Source organism: Coturnix japonica, chromosome 1, assembly GCF_001577835.2.
Source record: "Coturnix japonica isolate 7356 chromosome 1, Coturnix japonica 2.1, whole genome shotgun sequence".
In the NCBI taxonomy this organism is placed as follows: Eukaryota; Metazoa; Chordata; class Aves; order Galliformes; family Phasianidae; genus Coturnix; species Coturnix japonica.
The window spans coordinates 163,709,244-163,729,647 of NC_029516.1; the positions used below are offsets into that span (position 1 = coordinate 163,709,244).

At 38.6% G+C, this 20,404-nt stretch overlaps 1 protein-coding gene across 2 annotated transcripts in view; it reads left to right on the top strand.

Moving 5' to 3' along the window:
* TRPC6 (transient receptor potential cation channel subfamily C member 6) overlaps positions 1 to 20,404 on the top strand; it is an 81,726-nt gene that overhangs the window by 32,734 nt on the left and 28,588 nt on the right. For both annotated transcript variants that reach the window (XM_032442189.1, XM_015852255.2), the window contains exon 2: positions 15,414 to 16,188. In XM_032442189.1, coding sequence (XP_032298080.1) covers positions 15,414 to 16,188 — 775 coding nt within the window. The remainder of the gene's footprint in view (positions 1 to 15,413; positions 16,189 to 20,404) is intronic.

A 20,404-nucleotide genomic window follows, 5' to 3' on the forward strand; every position in this document is an offset into this window, starting at 1 on the left:
TTTTTCTCCAGATATGGTTTTGCAAAGGCAAGAAGGGTTTGATGTAGAAAATGTCAGATGGCAAGAAAGTGAATCAGTACTGCTTTAGAGCTTTTAGGCTGTTGCTGCAAGTTCAAGAGCTAATACCATTGAGCTTTGACATTTCCACTCTGGAATTTGCTAAAGAAGAATACTGTGCTGCTACAGAGCTAATCAATTAGGGGCTGATCTCCTTGTCTTTCTGATATGTTCTACTTAGCTTACTAAAGCTCTTGTTTAATTTCAGGCATTAGAAAGGAGCCTAAATCAAGATCAGCTGTATGAACACCCTATTCCTTCAAATTCTAAAGAAAAATTGCATCTCAGGCCAGCTTCTAGTCCTTATACTTTTTTGCACTAATTTCCTCAATGTTCATTTCTTTTAGATGTGAATTTTTTTTAGAAACATGAATATAATAACTATAAATTACCACTATACTAAATTTTATTCCATTTATCTGTGATAGATTGTGGCTTTACACAGAGTAGCAATGCAAATATAATTTTGTCTCTAATGTATAGGCATACATTCAGTTGCCTAATTTAATCATCTTTATTCATACACAAGTTTATGAAAGGCTCATTCAGAAAGGGTCTTTTATTAATTTATGCTGTTAGAGCACGCACACATCTATGTGATACTTACGAATAGTAAAATTAGTGAGTTAAATAACAAGCTATGCTAAATCCTGGTCAGAGAGCAAGAAACAGTCCTTTAAAGAGATCCATGTGCTTTTCATGTCTATTAGGCATTCATATGAAAGTTGCTTACCTCTCAAGGTAAAGGATTCAAAAAGCAGACTCTTTCACCTGTGGTTCAAGAAAACCTTGTGAATCATCTAATTATGATTGTAAATGTGTTCAAATATATATATATGCACATGATGTTTAAGTTACCTCACATTATCCTGTCTCCAACTGGGACCAAAAGCTTATGCCAAGGGAAGATGATGACAGTAGTGAATACAAGAAACCATACTTTCATCATTTCCTGCTGTTTACTACTAAAAAGTTTCATAAGCAGTATCCTTAACAGCAGTGGTGGATTTCTGTTCTCTGCATTTGCCTTGTTGCCTCTTGAGCCTATTGTTAACTTAGCACCCTCAGTGTTGTGTGGTGGGTTCCACATACTAAATATACAACGTGAAGAAGTACATCCTTTTGCTTGGTTTCAACCAATTATCTGCTAATTTCACTTGCTGATCAATTTTCTTCAATTTACTTTGCAGGGGAGAGTTACAGTCTCAGCTTGTTGTTGGAAAATAAGTATGCAATACATATTTTCATCAGCTGTCTCTCCAGTGCTATTCAAAAACATGCCTATGGTGTGGTCAAAATAAAAGCAGACACAACAGGAGGAAAATACATACTATGTAACTGCACTGTTGAGTTTCCAGACAGTTTAAATCTGTTTTTGTGTCATGTGCTCTCTAGAGAGAAGGTTTGTGTGTAAGTGGGGCTTTGCTCTTTCCAGTCTCCTGATCATTCTCGTGGATTCTCAGTAGCAGAGTTCTAAAGTTGCCTTATGATGAAGCAGGGATCTGAGCAAAAGCAGTCCTTAGGGTAGGAAATCAGCTGAGGGAATTGCTCTGCAATTGCAAACTGTAGAAAGTAAGCAGATGATACACAGTAAAAAATCTGACACTGAGAAAAATCCTTGTCCTTCTGGACTCAGAGATTTCAACCTGTTTTCTGCTATGTGAATCAGAACACTAAACTTGAGATATAATTCCTTTCAAATTTCAATGCAGATTCAAATAAGAGCAGTGTATCCAGGTTTGGTTTATGCAGTTGTGATGTGGGCAACTACAGAGCTTCATAGAAAATATCCATATGAGATTACATTATCTATGTTGCTTTTCATCTGCCTTCTGGATGATTTATCTTTCAGTTTTACTATCTTCATAGATAGATCATCATTGATTAATTAATATAAAATATCATTTGTTTTTATTGTGCTCATGTCATAGAGCAGTGCAAAGCAAAACAGGCTGGTGCAGTGAATTAATCAGTGTGACAGACAGTAGTTTTTGAGGCACAGACCAGTATTTACTGTAGATCTTTGTATTCCTAGATTTCTATATATTGCAGCATGACTTTCATGGAATCATTCAGCTTAAGTTGGAAGTGATCTTAAAGGTCATCTAGCCCCTGCTGTGGGCTGGTTGCCCCAACCAGATCAGGTAGCCCAGAGCCCCATCCAGTCTGACTTTGAGTGCTTCCAAGGATGGGGCACTGCAGGTTCTCTGGACAGCCTGGCCAGTGCCTCTGAGTAAGGATTTTTTTTCCTAACATCTAAATTTCCGCTTGTTTGTTTTAAAGCCATTCCTCCTTGCCCTTACACTAACAGTCCATGTAAAAAGTCAGCTTCACTCCTGCTTATAAGCTGCTTTCAAGTACTGGAAATCTGCACAGAGATCTCCCCAGAGCCTTCTCCAGTTTGCATAAGCCCAACTCCCTTAGCCTTTCTTCATAAGCGTGGCCCTCCCATGGACCCAACTTTAACAAACACTGTCACCTAAGGGAGCAAGCCTCCTTTTCTTGTTGCTCCCCATCACTTGTCTTCATGCTGCCTCTTACCATGGGCCAACACAAGTATTTCCATCTATGTGATAAATTGGGTTGAGGAGCTGGGTTTAAAATAAGCATTTTATTCAGAAATACCATCCTTTGGTTAAGCTTCTTGGTTCAGGTCAGCCTGGAGTTGCTCCAGCATCTACATCACCATAACAAATGACGTGGTACTGGAGCAGCACTGAGCAGAGGAGGGAATGTTTCTTCAAGAATGTGTATTGAAACAACATCTTGACCTAATCTAGTCAGCAAAACTGATGCATCAAATAGATTATAATGGTGTAGGAATAAATCTGTTTAATTGAATTAAAATTAATTTTAACCTTTTAAAACAAACAAACAAAAGTGTATTTGTCCTTTTCCTTTGTGGGATCAATATCTAATATTAGCCAGATTTCTGAAACACAGGACCTTGTCAGTAATTTATGTTTTGAAAGTCAGTTCCTCCTTAAAAATCTTTGAGGTTCTATCTGGGGAGTACCAAGATAACTTGGTTATGAATAATAGTGGTTTGCTTCATTTGTATCCAGTTTTAACATCAGTACAAGTATTCATGCTCTATTTTAAGTGCTTTTATTTATAACCAGTGGGACACAGCTCTCAGGCTCTTACTCCGTGGTAGCACAACATTCCAGAGATCTGTACAAGGGATATCTTGTTGATGTCTGCTGCTTCATTACTAATGTAATAAAGTTTTGTTTACGGAGGCATGTTTGTCACAGAGAGCAGCTGTGTTTGTGTTACAGCCATTCTATTAATTGTCATCGTTCTAACTGGACAATGCTTAAGCTTCATTTTGAAAAGCAACATGAACCATTACAGTAAGTGAATTTAGTGCCAAAGTCTACAATTCATCAAGAATAATATTATGATAGCAATAATAAAATAATAGCAATAGGAAAAAATGACATTGGGGAATTTGGGGAGTTTCAATGCTGGACCTAATTGCTGAGCTGATCATTGGTCTCATATCTAGGTAAACAAAAGGATCCTGAATAGCCATCCCAGACAAAGTCGGATATTGGGTTTTTAGATTGCCAACTTCAGTAGCTTATTAACACAGGAATTCCAGTGATAGCTAGGGAAAAGAACAGAGAAGCTTGCTTGAGGCAGCAAACCATGTAGCAATTGTTATCTAGAATAGTCTTCTGTGATAACAGCTACTGATAGTCTGCTCCTAATGAGGTAAGTAATGAAAGCTGATAACTCACCAGAGGCAGCACAACTGGCTGCTTCCTTAATTTGTGTACTGTACAACAGCAGTAGTTCCATAATATGCACAATTTGAGGGGGGCAGCAAGCACTTGCCCAGGAGACCAGGGCACTAAGTTTCTCAAAGGAGATATAACACTGCCTGCACAGTGACCCTCAGAAAGAACCATCAGCCTCAGTGACAAAATTAGGCACTTCCTGGATAGCTGGGGAGGGAACAAGACACAGGATATTTACAATCTTACAAGCTCAGATAGACCTATGGAGATTGTTTAAGGCCCAACGCCAGAGGCATATAAGTACCTTCAGAAACACAGTGTCTTATTTACTCTGAGAATAGCTAGTGATAAGACTGTAGAAATAGGTAAAGAATTCAAACTATCTCTTGAAATAAGTTTACAGTGAAACTGAAACAGCAGTGAAGTAGCCTTCACAGCAGTGAAGACTGTGAAATACCCATACCTTAGGTGTTTTATGTAAGAAACACAAATCAGTTAGCAATATAGCCAGTTGTGAAATTTATTTTTAAGTCATACCTTATATTTAACTCATTTTTAACCTCTTCTTCCCAGTCTTTTAGCTAAAATAATAGTTTTAATTTGAATAATTATGACTATTTGATCCATAGAAATATGTAACTATAAAGGATGCGGTTTTGCAGAAATAAATATAATTCTGAGCAAGTACTGGATGATAACAGTTCAGATTTTCAGCAGTGACCTTAAAATTAGACTTCAAATCTTATATGAAATGTCCATTCTTACTGTCAAAAGTTTCCAGCAGCCAACATGAAAGTATTTGTGTCCTCAGGTACGACAGTATCTTCAGTCTTACAAAAACAGCTCTGTGGCAGTCTTCTAAAGCTTAAAATTACACTAATCCTCAAATAGAAGAGTGGTAAAAGGCACTCCATACTAAGCACTCTCAATTCCATTCTAGGTGTCGTCTGTCAAGTTATACCATCTTGCAATGTTTATAATGTTGTTTTCTTTGTCTTTCAAGTATCGTATCATAGTATCATAGTCTCATGCGGGTTGGAAGGGACCTTAGAGATCATGGAGTCCAACCCCCGGTATTCAAGCCCCCTGTGTAGCAGAGGGGCACTTCTACCACTTGCGCCACAGGGGATTTGAATCCGGGCCTCCGGTGTTGCAATGTGGCATTCCTACCACTTGCGCCACCGGGGCACACGGTATATACCATCTAGGATGGTAAAGGACTCGTTTCTCTCCTTTTCTTCTCTTAGGAAGGAATATGAATCCCATTTCTTTATTCGAAATCTAATAGCAAACAGAGTTCTTTAACCATTTATTTATTGTTACTGATAAATCTCCTTGAAGCAGATTCAGTTGCAGTTTTCCAGATTGCATTTCCTCTTTGGACCATTTTTTTTCTGCAGACACTATTTTATTACTTATTTCCCTAAATTTTCTATTTGTTTGCCATTCTTTTTTCAGTGATGAGCAGCAGCTTCATTATTGAATAAGCCAGCAGTTTTATTGCTGGAGAGAAATAGCTGGTAAGAAGTAGAGAGAATGACAAATGAAATGAGGATCCTTGGAAATGGTTGGTTGGCCTATGCTGTGTGCTTTCTCTCCATCAAAAAAATAAGTAGTCATTGAACCACTTTCCAGGGGAGAGAGGAAAATCTCCTGCTGTTCCCTAAAGAAAATGTTAGTCAGATCATTACCCTTCCAGCTTCACAGCGACAGATGAACTTTTAACCAGGCCGTGGACAACAGAATCAGATTGATTTTAACCACTTCTCTGTAACAGCATTTGTACAACATAATAAACTTGCTTGGAGAAAACACTTTTCAGTTGTACTGAGGCAAAAAGCTGTGGCAGTGCAGGTCCCAGAAATACCAGGGCAGTCCCAGAGGATGCATCAGTTTCTACTGTAACTTCAGAAAACAATTCTAAAGGTAAAAGTGACATAGTTCATATATGATGTTGGATGTGTACCTTCTGATTTAAAAAAGAATAAGTTTGGACAAGTCTTATCTTGTCAAATCTTATTTGTACCCTTTGAGTGCTGCAAAATGAAATATTTAAGGGATGATCACTGTGGGCTTTTCCCACTTCTTCTCATTTCTGCTGCAGTCGCTGTCATTGGTTATTTGGAATATCTTCTATAAATCTCCACAGATAGTTTTGACTTGTTGTTTATAGAGCACTTCAACTCTACCCACTTACATTTTAGCATCAGCCTCTAAGGCATATGGAACTCTAAATCACCAGTGTGGATGTATTACAAAATTATATATTATCTCACAAAAGAGAATTTATTAATGTATGTTATATATATATATATGCATATATATATATATAAAATTAATAAATAATAAATAATAAATAATAAAATATCCAAGTAATCCTCGATTCTGTAAATAAACTTGTTGCCTCTTACTAACAGGTTTTAGGGTCCTCAGGGCTGTGGGATGCTAAGTAATCCTAGATCTGAATAGATATTCCCTTCTTTTACACTATAATTTGAACATTATCTTCTTGCAGTCCTCTCTAAACCAAACAAAGCCTGCTCACACTTCATTTCACATCTTCCAGACTTTTGATCAGTTCTGCTGTCATCTGCTAGACCAATTCCACATGGTCTATGTTGTTTTTGAAGTATAAGGCCTATGTGTCACTACAAGATTGTGTAAGCCCAATATTATTTCATATCTGTCTGCTTATGCATGAGTATACCTAAGTTAATGGCTGCACTACAGTCTCTCTTACTAAAGCTTTGCTATAAGACAAAAGCATAAATGGATGATGACTCCACCACTGGGCAGCCCATTCCAGTGCCTCCCCACTCTTTTGGAGATATTTTTCCTATTTTTTACTTAACCTCCCCTGGTGCAAATTGAGGCCATTCCCTCTAGTCCTACCACTAGTTATGCAGGAGAAGAGGCCAACCCCCACCTCACTATAACCTCCATTCAGGCAGTTGTAGAGAGCCATAAAGCTTTTCCTGAGCCTCCTCTTCGCTAGGAGGAGACTAGGACTAAACAATCTCAGTTTCTTTAGCCACTCCTCATAAGACTTGTGCTTCAAAACCCTCATCAGCTTCATTAACCTTCCCTGTACATGCACCAGGGCCTCAACGTCATTCCTGTAATGAGGGGGCCCAAACAGAATACAGCAGCCTCATCAGGGCTCTGTACAGAGGGATGATCACCTTCCTGCTCCTACTGGCTGCACTTTTTCTGATATAAGTCAGGATGTCATTGACCTTCTTGGCTACCTGGGCATGCTGCAGGCTCATGTTTAGCTGGATGATGAATCTAACACCTCCAGGTGCATTTCTTCCACACAGTCTTCCAGCCACACTGCCCCAAGACTGTAGCATGGCCTAGGGTTGTTGTGGCCAAAGTGCAGAACTTTGCTTTCCTAAGAAGCTGTATTGTATTACCACAGAACTAATACATTTTTGGAAGTAAAGCCAAGCCACAAGCCTCAATGACTTAACAGTGTAATCTTAAACAGTGCAAAAGAAAAAGAGGAGGAGTCTGTACTCTCACCACTCAAGCTCATGCAGCCTTTATTTACCATTACAGGTTCTCCTAAAAACCTTTTACTCTGTATTAGGGTGCTGGATGTGCTCAGAAGTTTTTCCACTCCCAAACTTTGCCATCTCCACAGCTCTTCATTGTGAAAGTCAGTGTCCTTGGAGAGAGCTGAGGTTTGAAATAGGATCTTTCAACACAGTTCTTTTAGTTCATAAATCAGACTCTCACTTCCTGACAGCTGATTAAGGAAAGCCTGCTAAGGCAGTAGACTTATCTTTAGCTCCAGAAGAGTCGTTAATGCCCAGATGGTGTCTGGGATATAAATGCACCAGTGAGAAAACTAACAATGTACATTTTAACACAAAATGGTTGCTAATCATTTTACTGTGAACACTGACAAATGGAGTTACTGTATAGTTTTGTTCTGTGGTAGGTATAAAGGATGTAGCAAGAAATGGGATTAGCTTGATTTAGCTGAACAAAATAAAGATTAAGTTCATGCATGCTTGCTATGAATGAGAGTGTTGCAAATAAATACTGTCATAGAAAAGTGCTACTTAATTTGAAAGACAACTCTGATTTCCAAACAAAATCAGATATATTTAATTTGGTCAATTATTCAATTTAGATTGAAAATTAGATGAAGGTTTCGGAGAGAACAACCAAATTCTATATTATTTTTTCAGAGGGATTAATGAGAGATAAGAAAATTCCAGTAATAAATTGGCTTCCTTTAAGTCAGAGCCGAATGTATTACAGTAACTATTCAAGATGATATCTATGCTTGTAAGGGGCTTACCTCCATGATCCTTTGGGGGTCCGTGTTCCAACTAAATTATATACCTTGAAGAAGACCTTCACTTCATCTAATCATCTAATTTTCTTCTCTCTTGTGTTTTATTTCTTACTTTGTAGAATTCCTTCCTGTATTATGGTATCTAAAATGGTGCATGTATTCTAGTCTGGTCTTGCTGGCTCTTAATGATAAGTTAGTATGGTCCTTTTGACTACATTCCTGCCAAAGTGTATTAATTATGTGTTGCAACCAACAGTTGCACAGTAGTTTGTGAAGGCTGAGATTTCATATTGCTTTAAGAATTATGTGGCTAATAGATCCTAACATAGGTATCTATTTGTTTTCTTTTGATTGAATGAGGAGATGCCAGTAATGGTAAAATAAATTCTGGATCAAGTTACTCTCCTTGCCTTTGGAGGCAACCAAGTATTTTATACCTTTACAAACAAACTCCCCAGTTAATATTTACTGTGTGTATCTAATTAAACAGAAATACTAAAGTAGAATTATTTGCTTCGTCTGTTGCAGTTAAACATATTTATAGCACTGTGCTACAAAAACCAGTTTTAATTACAGAATTTTAATTTTAATTAACTATAATTGCAAATGAGTAAAATGGGATTTTTTTTTTTCCTTATATATAAAATATTCTGTTTGGGGGGAAAATTATTGAAAATTATTGAAAATGTAATGTATTACACTGAAATTCTAGAGCTCAGTTTCAAAGATATGCTACAGCAAACAGTACAGTATTCTATTTCAGTCAATAATAAGTCCTATGCCAGAAGATGAGCTTCTCCCTAGGAAGTGTATGTGCTAATTTTTCCATTTAAGCAGAGATTTTCTTATATATTCAAGCAAGGAAAGAGGAAATTATACTGGACAAAATACCTAATTCTGAGTGTTTTTGATGGGCAGTGATTACTCTTTGTTTTGATAAATCATACTGAGTATGTTGCTAGAATACAAATATAATCAGTTTCTATTATTTAAGAAATGAAAGCCAGCTAACAAACTATACTTTTTGCCTGAAGTTCATTGAGCCTATAACTAAATGAACAAATGCTAATCTTGTTGAACTCAAGGTTTTTACTTTGACTTTACAAGGATCAAAGGTCATCAGAATCACTTTATTATACTGGATCATTTTTACAGAGCAGGTAAAAATACATGTTTTAAATTGTTATGGTGATTGTCATTTAGTTTAAGTAAGGTGATACTGAAGCCAATGGGGAGCTGAAAACTTGGGCACATCTTTTTCCCATGGATACAAATTTCCCTAGTCAGTGTGCACTGTCAGAGCTGACAGAGAACATCCTGGTGGTGATGTCTGCCAGCTCCCTCTATACCCTGGATGCAAGGAGCTGTGGATCCAGCTGGCTTGCTTGCAGTCTAGATCAATCTTCCTCGAACATAGGAATGTTTCACTTTGAAACTTCATTTATGGATCCCTGAAGTCTGGGGTCAGAACAGTGAAAACTGGAGCAGAAAAAGCATCATCTAACTCCCTTACCCATGATGTCTTTGGTCACTAGGTCCATCACCCTGTTGAACAGAGGCTCTACATGAATTTTTTAGCCCTCCTTTTCCTTCAACTTGGACAAAACTCATGCTGAGAGAACACCTACAATGGCTTTTACTAAACAGTGTGAAGAAGTGCAAGGTTAAAACATTGTGAAGGTTTGGAATTGATTAGAGAATCTTTATAGAGATTTCTGAGTTTCCTGGGAATTAAATCAGTTTAGCTTAGTGTGCTCAAATCTTCCAATAAGTGCCCCTGTGTGGGAGGAAGAAAGACTCAGCCTGTTGCTTGGTTCCAGAAGCCAGTGGTGTCCTCCTGACTTGTCAGCAATGGTACTTTCCCCAAAATTCCTTCTGTCTATGGTCATTTCATTACTGTTATCTTACACTGAAGTGCAGCTTGGTTGACTGTAGTCAAACATGCCTTTGGTTTGCAAAGTTTACTCAGAGATCATGTTTTTGACAGAAAGATGGAAAACTGCTGGCTCAGAGCTGGCTCTGAAAAACAAGGTAGTTGATCACTTCCAATAGTTTCATCAAGAAAGAAAGAGACAGACTCTTTAGTCAGGTCTGTTGTGATAGGAAAAGGGGAAATTGTTTCTAACTAAAAAAACGGTGGTTTAGATTGAATATAAGAAAAAAAACCAAACCAGCTTATCACAAAGTTAGTGAGGCACTGTGAATACATTGCCCAGAGAGGCAGTGGAAGCCTTGTCCTTGGAGACATTCAAAATCAGGCTGGATGGGGCTCTGTGCATCCCTCATCTAGCTGCAGATATTCACTGCAGGAGAACTGGAGTAGATAGTTCTTTCCAACTCAAATGATTCTATGGTTGTGTAATCAAGTCCTCATCCCTGAAGGATGACCATGCAGTCTGACCACAGTACCTCCACCCTGCTCCAGACTCCATGTCCTTTTTGTTGTTGGCTTTTTTTTTCTAGAGCCAGCATGGAAGGCTCCCATGGTGTTTGTGGACACATAAGGTCACGTCATGTAGCTTTCCTTGGAAGTTTACTTTCTCACAAGAGGTGGGCCTTTCAATAAGCCACCTCCTTCCACAAAATCTACCCTGAGACTATAGACACTCAAGTTTCACAATATATAGAAGGAACTGGGGAGCTCGCATGCAGCTCTGTCATTAGGGTTGGAGCTCAAAGGACTCTTGAGCTGTCCACTATTTATGAGGTAAGGTGATTTACTCATAGTCATAGTATTTAGCAAGACCATTACCAGTCCTGCACAAGGTCTTAGGCATAAGAGCCAGGACAAAGGAGCAGGAAATAGGAAAATGAAGTGTGAGTCAAATGAGTGATTGACAGCATAATATCAAAGCAATTTAAAAGAGCAAACACAGTTATAGCTTACATGTAAGATAATATGTTTAAATATTTGCTATTTTGTAATAAATGGCTTTTCCAACTTTTTTTTTGACAGCACAGTTCTATGTGTAAATTAATTTTGAAAGCAAGCCCTTTTATTTTTAGTATATATATGAGTATTACGAACTGTAGAACTGTAGATCAGGAAAAAGTTATATGCTCTTTATTTTTGCATTTACCCTAATCCTCCTGCCTTGAACTCTGTAAGCTTCCTATATTTTTCTAAGCTGATATGAAAGCTATTCCTTTTTAAAGTCATCACCTTGAAAAATCTTTTCTTTCTTCTTTTTTTTCTTTTTTCTGAATTTCATCTAGAAGAGCAGGTTTTGTCCAAATAATTCTTTATTCTTTCTGCTTAAGATTTCCTCCTATGATTTTAATTACTTCTTTTATTTATAAATCATTCAACTACAGAATGAAAAAAGGGCAAATCAGTATGCATCAGAGAAAGAATGTGTTCATTCATTAAAGTGCAGGAAAAGAATAATGCAAAAAATCATATAATATATCTTTTTGACAATAATCTGACACAATGATATTTGCTTTTCTAAATGTCTCTGAAGAAAAAATGGCAGTTCACAAATTCAGTGAACTGGCATGGCAGCACATTATAAAACATCTTAAAAGCAGTACAGCCATTGTTTTTGTATCTGTTTTTTGGAAATTTGTTTTCTTTCATTAACTTACTTACTTTTTATTTGTTAAATTCTAAAACCAAATGATGCTAAAGTAAATTTGGTGGAACCATTCATGTACAAAATGCATAACTATACTCTGGTTTGCTTCTCTTGTCTCTAGTTCCAGTAATGTGCCCTTGTGTCCAAGAAGGCCAGTGGTCTCCTAGGGTGCATTAAAAACTGTGGCCGGCAAGTGAGGGAGGTGATCCTCCCCCTCTATTCTGCATCTGGAATGCTGCATCCAGTCCTGGCCTCCTCAGTTCAAGACAGGCAGGGAACTACCAGAGAGAGTCCAGTGCAGGGGCACAAAGGTACTTAACATCTCTGTTATGAGGAGTCTGAGTAACCTGGGACAGTGCAGCCTGGGGAAAAGAAAACTGAAAGGGGATCTTATAAATGCTTATATACATTTCTAAAGGGTGGATAGCTGTTCCATTCCTTAGATCATTTTTGTCACCCTCCTCTGTGTGCTCTCCAACAGGTCCACATTCTTCCTGTACTGAGGACTCCACATCTGGATGCAGTACTCCAGGTGAAATTTCACCAGTGCAGAGAAGAGGGGCAGGATCACTCCCTCACTCAGGGCCTTGTGACTACACATCTTTTCATGCAGCCCAGGATGTGGTTGGCTTTCTGTGCTGTGAGAGCACACTACTGCCTCCTGTCGAGCTTGCTGTCCACCAGTACCCTCAGGTCCTTTTCATCAGGGCTGTGCTCTATCCTTTTGTCCCCTAATTTGTACTGATTGCACAGGTTGCCACAATCAAGGTGCAAGATGCTGTGCTTGGATTTGTTGAACCTCATGTGATTCACCTGGGCCCACTGTTCAACCCTGCCCTCTGAATGGGATTCAGCCCCTCAGGTGTATTGACTGCACCACAGTGCTTGGTGTCATCTGTAAACTTACTGAGGGTGCACTTGATACCACTGTCTGTGACTCTGCTATGTTCATGCAGTTCATGAACCTTAAATCTCATCAAATTTCCCCCTCTCCCTAGTTTTTTTCTCCATTTTTTTCCCATACTTGTCTTTAACATCTTTCTCTCTCGTGTCTTCTTGGTGATCTTCATCCTACCAGCAGACTTTTATATTTCATGTTTAAACTTTTCAGGACCAGTCCAGCACCTAATTTCTACACCTAAATGCTTGCAATTAGGTAAAAAAAAAAAAACAACAACACACACAACATTCTGACTTCTATTTAATGAATTTCAGTTTTTGGCACCAATATTTTTGCCAATGTCAGTAACATGATCATCTTTTAGTTTTCATGGTTTTTATGAAACTTCTCCAGAGCAGGACTTTTGAACAAATATGCATATTCTTTAAAGATTTCTGGAAATATGAATGGAAAATTTTCTACCAACAACATAACATATTCATCTGTGAGATATTAGCGTATATATCCATGGTCTCTTGTATGCTTTGAAACCAGAGGAACTGAGGCAGCCCTCAAGAACAATCTCAAGGAGAAGAGGATGAGTTTTATTTTTATTCTATATTATGACATAGTCCCAACTAAGGCTCTGGGACCTTACAGCCTTACTGTTGTTGTACATTATTAGTATTGCCTGCATATTAAGCAATGCTATAGTTATCAGTTTTGAGATATCCTACATTCCATACCTCTAATTATCTTGCAAAGAACTGTCCTGTTCAGTTTAAGACACTGTCAATTTGAAGCATTTCCAGTGCTTTAGAGGACTGTATGTCTGAAAAGAAAAGGCAGAAAGCAGGAAGGAAATCTGTAGTAAGGTTATATATAAAAAGTCTATAAGAAGATACTTAATATTGCTATTTTTTATGAAGAAGTTTTGAGTCAGATTCAAATGATGATTTTACTTTGTTGTTTAAATACTCAAATTCATATTAATTGGTACACATTTAAAGAATAAAAATATTGCTTGCAATTATTATTTTATACAAAATACTGAAAATGCTAAAGTGTATGTGAGCATCTGTATGTAAAGAATCATTAAGCTACTATTCAAAAAGAAAAGAAGATGAAGTTGTAGTGAATACTGAGAAGTATAACAGTAATTTTAGGAGAGAAAATGATTTGCAGTTGGATTTCTGTTGAGGATTAGGATCTTAGCTGGCAGAGATAGCAGTGTCATGAATTACATTTTCTTCTTGTTAGAATGAATGTAGTATATTTTGCACTAAAAAAAACACACACACAAAAAAAAACCCAAAAAACAGCAGAGAATTCAGCATTCCTCAACAAGCTTAGTTTTGAAATGGTTCATTTTATATTGTAATAATTAAATGGTTCATGAGTAAGGCAAGTTAAGTGAGGGATGAATGACAGTTTCAGTAGTAGAATTACTTGCATTTCAGAGCTGTTATAAAGCTAGAATAATTTGGTGGCAAGCCACTAAATGGAGGAATTAAGAGGAGGATATCAATGTTCTGAACTGTAATAATGAAAAGGATGAGGAGATGGGGGAGGAACAGATGTCATATAACATAATAGGTGTGCTTTTATCATGTAGAGTTCTAATTCATGAATGAGCTGTTATTTCTAGATATTAAAAGAGCATCCAAAAGTCAGAGGAGAAGCCACATCCTAAATGTAAATTAGGTAGCTGCTGATATAGTAACAGCAGTAAGGATAATAAAAGCAAATGTAGTGTGCCTGTGTGTTTCTCTGAGGAAGATGGGGCTTTGGAAAATTTCTTTGCTCACATATCCTGCTGTGATATGCCGTCCCACATCCCATGACTGTTGACCCTTTTCACACTGTGACTTAGCTTCACTCTGAGCTGTGACTTAGCACCAAAGTACACCCAGCAAAGATCTGTGAATGAAGGGCTGTCTGAGGGCACACAGGTTCACGTGGTGTCACTGGGACTCCTGCCAGCTGAGTAGACATGGCCTATTCTCTTTACCATGTGCTGTTGTTATTGTCTGTCTCTGGATTGAAGGCAGTCACTGCATATGTTACCATTTAAATGCTATCCCACAGGTCATCTTTGTATTTAAAATATACACATAAGCAACAAATTTGAGATCTGATAATAGCAGAATAGTTTCAGTGAAGTCCTTCAAAATATCTCATCTAGATCAAATGTCATAAAGTGGCACATTCATCCAGCAAAATGTAATTTTACCCTTCTTGAGGAAATTTTCAAACTTAGCTGAATGTTTTCTGATTCTGATTCCACCAGAAAGTGGAATCAACATGTGCAAATGTTACTGAAATGTGTCTTTTTGAGTTTTTTTTTTCAAGATTGAAACAAAAAGCATGGAGTAACTGTGCATATTAGAGTGAAGGGTGGATTATGAAACAACTATAAGAAGCTGAGAAGTTCAGATAAATAGGGAAGTACTCGAAAAACAGAGGATGGTTTCTGTGTCAACTTCAAAAAGAACCTTACCTTAAAAGTGTTTCCTTACCCTGTAGTGTAAAGCAGAATTCAATTTTGCCAGAAATTACAGAAATAGGAAGTATAGTTTTAAAGGATGATTGGCTAGCATTTTTTTCTTGTTCAGAGAATGCATGGTTCACTACTGATCTCAGAGCTGTGTAGTGACAGTGGTTAAAAAATGGATCAAAGTCAGGGTTTCTAATCTCCGTACCGTATTAAAAATACACAACAGATAAACAATTAAAAATTATTATTATTTTAAATATTATTAAAATTATTATTAAATATTATTATTTAAGATCAACATGCCCTGTCATACAGCAGAATTAATACTTTCTCTGTTTCCTCACAGCCGGGGCAACGAGAACAGACTAGCGCTACGACGACAGACCATTCTCCGGGAGAAGGGGAGGAGACAGGCCAGTCGAGGGCCAGCATATATGTTTAATGACCACTCAACAAGTCTTTCTCTTGAGGAAGAGCGCTTCTTGGATGCAGCAGAATATGGAAATATCCCAGTGATTCGCAAAATGCTGGAAGAATGTCCCTCACTCAATGTCAACTGTGTGGACTACATGGGGCAGAATGCCTTGCAGCTAGCTGTTGCTAACGAGCACCTGGAGATCACAGAACTTTTGCTGAAAAAGGAGAACCTATCTCGGGTTGGGGATGCCTTGCTTTTGGCTATTAGCAAAGGTTATGTTAGGATAGTAGAAGCTATCCTAAACCATCCCGCGTTTGCAGAAGGCAAGAGGCTTGCATTAAGTCCTAGCCAGTCAGAGCTCCAGCATGATGACTTCTATGCATATGATGAAGATGGAACACGGTTTTCTCATGATGTTACACCAATCATTCTGGCTGCTCACTGTCATGAGTATGAGATTGTCTACACTCTACTGAGAAAAGGGGCTCGGATTGATAGACCACATGACTATTTCTGCAAGTGCAGTGAATGCAACCAGAAACAAAAGCATGACTCTTTCAGCCATTCTAGGTCCAGAATCAATGCCTACAAAGGTCTGGCCAGCCCTGCTTATTTGTCTTTATCCAGTGAAGACCCTGTAATGACTGCTTTAGAATTAAGCAATGAACTGGCCAGACTAGCCAACATTGAAAAAGAGTTTAAGGTGAGTAGAGGGATACTTGTTCTGACAGACACAGAATTAAATACTTCAAAGGTCTTTCTTATGTTCCTTGAACAGGAAAAGGCTGGAATCATCTTAATAAAACAGTAGGATAATGTGAGAGGGGAGATGTTTTGGTCACTTGTGCAAGCCACATGAAACAGTTCTACTCATACACTCAATATTTTCTTATAGTTGGACTGAAAAATTTTACTCACTTCTCACAATATTTTACAGTAATTTAGTAAAAGGATTCTAAATATTGTCCTTTTCTAATATGCTTATTTTCTTTCTTGTTTCTATATATCTTCTAATCACTTTTGCTCAGTTATCATAAAATCATAGAATGGTTTGGGTTGGAATGGACCTTTAAGTTCACCTAGTTACAGCCCCCCTGCATAGGCAGGGACACCTCCCTCTATAGCAGGTTGCTCAAAGCCCCATCCAACCTGGCCTTGAATGCTTGCAGGGAGGAGGCATCCACAGTCTAGCTGAGCAACCTGTTCCCTTGTCTCACCACCCTCACAGAAAAGAATTTACTTACTAATATCTAGTCTAAACCTACCCTCTTCCAGTTTAAAGCCATTTCCCCTTGTTCTGTAGTGACCTGCCCTTATAATAAGTCCCTCCTCAGCTTTACTGTAGGCCCCTTTCAGGTACTGGAAGGTTGCTGTATGGTCTCTTTGGAGCATTCTCTTCTCTAGGCTGAAGGGTCCCAGCTCTCTCAAACTTGTTCTTGCAGGGGAGCTGCTCCAGCTCTCTGATCATCTTTGTGGTCTTCCTCTGGACCTGCTCCAATAGCTCAGTGTTCTTGTGTTGGGGGCCCCAGAACTGGATGTAATACTCCAGATGGGGCCTCATGAAAGCGAGGGACAGAATCACTTCCCTTGAGGTGGTTTCACACTGATGGGCAACTGAACTCCATCACATCATTTAGTTGTATTATTTCAGACCGTAATAGTCTCACTAATGTAAGCTTTTTGCTCTCAGTAGCTAAAAAGTCAGACCTCATGCAAACACAGGTAGTGTTAACGGCAGATTGCAATTGTGGTTTAACTCTGCAGGCAACTTGGCTTCTCACAGATGCTCATTACCCCCCACTAAGGTGTCGCTGAGAAATGGGAAAGGTACAAGTATGAGAACTTGTGTGTTGATAAAAAGGCAGTTCAATACAAAGGCCCAGATTCTGATAAGAGCAAAATTAATTCAGCTTAATTCAGAGGATGAAAGTCTGCCCCATGAAGTTTCTGGCAGAAATCTTGGGATCTCAGTGGACTGATATTTCATCCAGTGCTTGCACTTACAGTTTAGAGAAAAGTATTTAAACCACATTCTCTTGTTTCTTTCACTTGAGCAGCTGATGAAAATGAGAACAAAAGGACTTGATTAACTTAAAAGGGAGTAAATTTAGAACAGAACAGATAAACATTTTTATACACCATAAGTGCAGCCTGTTAAGTTTGCAGCTATGTTGACATAAGTGGCATGTCTGATTTGTAGGGACTGCATAGCTCAGTGTACTGCACTTGAAGCGACACAAGTTAATACTGATAGAGATGAATAGCATCATCATCTCAAACTGTCAGCAAGGGTTGTACTTCTAATGTGTGCTGCAGTACACAATGGGCAGGATGAACTGGGAGCACAGAATTTGTCCCTGATGCTACTAGGGAAGGAAATGGAGCTCACAAGTGAGGAAAGATGGACTGGTTCAGTGAACAGGCTTCTGCAGCCTGCACTGCCACAGCATGCAGAGCACCTTGCTCTGTATGACCTCTCAGCCCTGCATGATTTTTCTTTAGAGTTCCTCTTTTGCCACGGTTGTCTTCTCTGAAATTAGAACTCGACTTCCAGTATAGTATTGTGAAATAACTGCAAATTAGATTTTGAAGTAGTGTCACTCAGCAGAAGCAGGAAGCTAAAGAAGAGGCAGAGCTGTTGTACATCAGCCAATCTCTGCTGGGGACATCCATATGCTTTAGGGCAGAGTGTAAGTGGATAGGAGCAGTGAGGAGCAGGAGCACGAGATAATGCAGGGGTTTAAGTCACCATTAATTTAAAGTTTCACCAGGAGCAGACAGCTGACTACATAAGGTTTGGTACAGCTTTGCAAGTTATAAAACCACATGGTGATTCTGGATAAATATCAAAGACTGGAGAGTATATTTATATGTGCATTGACAAGTGATAACATTTACACTATTAACAAGTGGTAACATTTACAGTATCAGGACAGGATGGGGGCTTGACTGAGGGCTACCTGGCTTCAGTTCAGTGCAGACAGCACAAAGGTTATGTTTACAGAGCTGCAGGAAAAAGACACTGGCTTCTTTACTGAGTCTGGGATGGTCAGGGTTCCTGACAGCCCATGTCTCTGCTCATATCCTAGGAATTTATATAAAAAAAACATCCCCTTACTTTATTTTAGGGCTTCAGTACAGTTATCTGGCTAGTGTGGACTATGTGTAAAAATGTGGATTTGGTTAAAATGTGCTACATGTGTTACTGTAATCAATGCAAGAATATTTCTTGTGCATCGATTATCTGGACATGGTAAATCTTTAGCTCCACCTAGAGTTTACCTCAGCCATATAAAGTTTTCAAAAACTTGCCTAAATGAAAATAGAACTTACTGATAATGCATCATTGTAAAATCCACTCGTTTTACACTCCTTATGGGGTATTTTTTAAGGTAAAATTGAACATGAATCAGTGCTATAAGCAGCAGAAAGCAGTGCTCTCTGGCATAGATTCCTTTCTTTCAGCCCTCTGTGGCTGTGCTATCTAGCACTACCTGCACGATGTGTTTGGTTCCAGGCATTGTTCTTTGAAATGTTTTGCAGAATTATTCTTTATTAGGATTAAATACAGAAAAAAAATAGAGGATGACTTCTAAAGGAAGAGTGCTTGGACAGATGCATGTAATGTTTCTGTATCAAGTGAGCAGTTAATTTAGGCTTCCTGAGTAATTTGGACATTTGCAAGATTTTCTGAAAGCCATTTAATTTAGCTTTGGACAACATAGCCAAGCATGCAGCTTTAAAGTATACTGAACATTGGGGGATTGCTAATGTTTGGCTTTATTTTCTCATCTAAATTGTTTGCCCACCCTCAAGCTAATATCTGTCTGTTAGGATGGAGATGATATCTGATAAATGCTGTCCTGCAGAGACGTGGCCTGGAGTTTTGAGAGGAACAGCTGTGGCCCAGCACTGCTCAAAGTGGATAAGATTCGTACTTAGCGTGAAGTCCTCTACAGATATAATAACAACACACTGTTTTATTGTGTAATGAGATGGAGAGGAAAGCTGCATTTTTATCAATAAATGAAATGCCTGGTGTAAAGTAATACCCCTAAAAAAGCCTTATGAGTTTGTTTTTCTGATGAGAAACGAATCCAAATTACAGTCTCAAAGCCTGATTTTCTGTCTGCTTCCAATTTTATACACTGATGGAAATCAGGTTGCAGTCTTCATCATGGGTAGTCTCAGCTCTCTTAGGGAGAAGTTAACGGTACCTTTTAGAGATGAAGAAGAGGCATGGGAGGAATAAGGACTATATTTGTAAAGGGAATAATGCAATTGTCTGCCTTTGTAAATGCCTGTCCACTCAGCCTTGGGGTGCCAAAATTTGGCAAAAGATGTTTTTCTGAGCTGCTGAGGAGCCCTGAGCCAGCTGTGTCACATTCATACAATGCAGCACGCACCCCCCTGGCTGCAGAGCTAAGGGCCGATTCTTTTTAGAGACCGCAAATGTAAATTAATTGCAAACTGTCTTCTCAGTTCCTGAGGGCTGCTTTTGTAATTGATTATGTTTACAATTTGCTGTAGAAGAAAACCTGTGGAATTCTCTGTGTGCTGTAGGCCATTATGAAAAAGTGAGTTAAACCAAACATTTTCCGTTGGCTCATATTAATGTCAAAAGACAGGATAACTGGGAGACAAGCAGAAGTGTCTGCATCTGTGACAGGGACAGTGAGAAGGAGAGAAGCATGTGCTGCAGTTAACCATTTTGGCTGTTACCGTGCATTTAAGTGGATGGAGGAAACAATGGGCCCAAGGCAGACATGCAATTTGAACAGACTTGATTTGTTAGTGATGAAGTTACCTGACTGGAAGTACCTTGCTTGTGCTCAGCCCATGACAAATCATCCTGCAGCTACCTGGCTGCAGTGAGATAAGTGACATAGGCTGCTCCAAAAATAATGCCTCCAATTTAT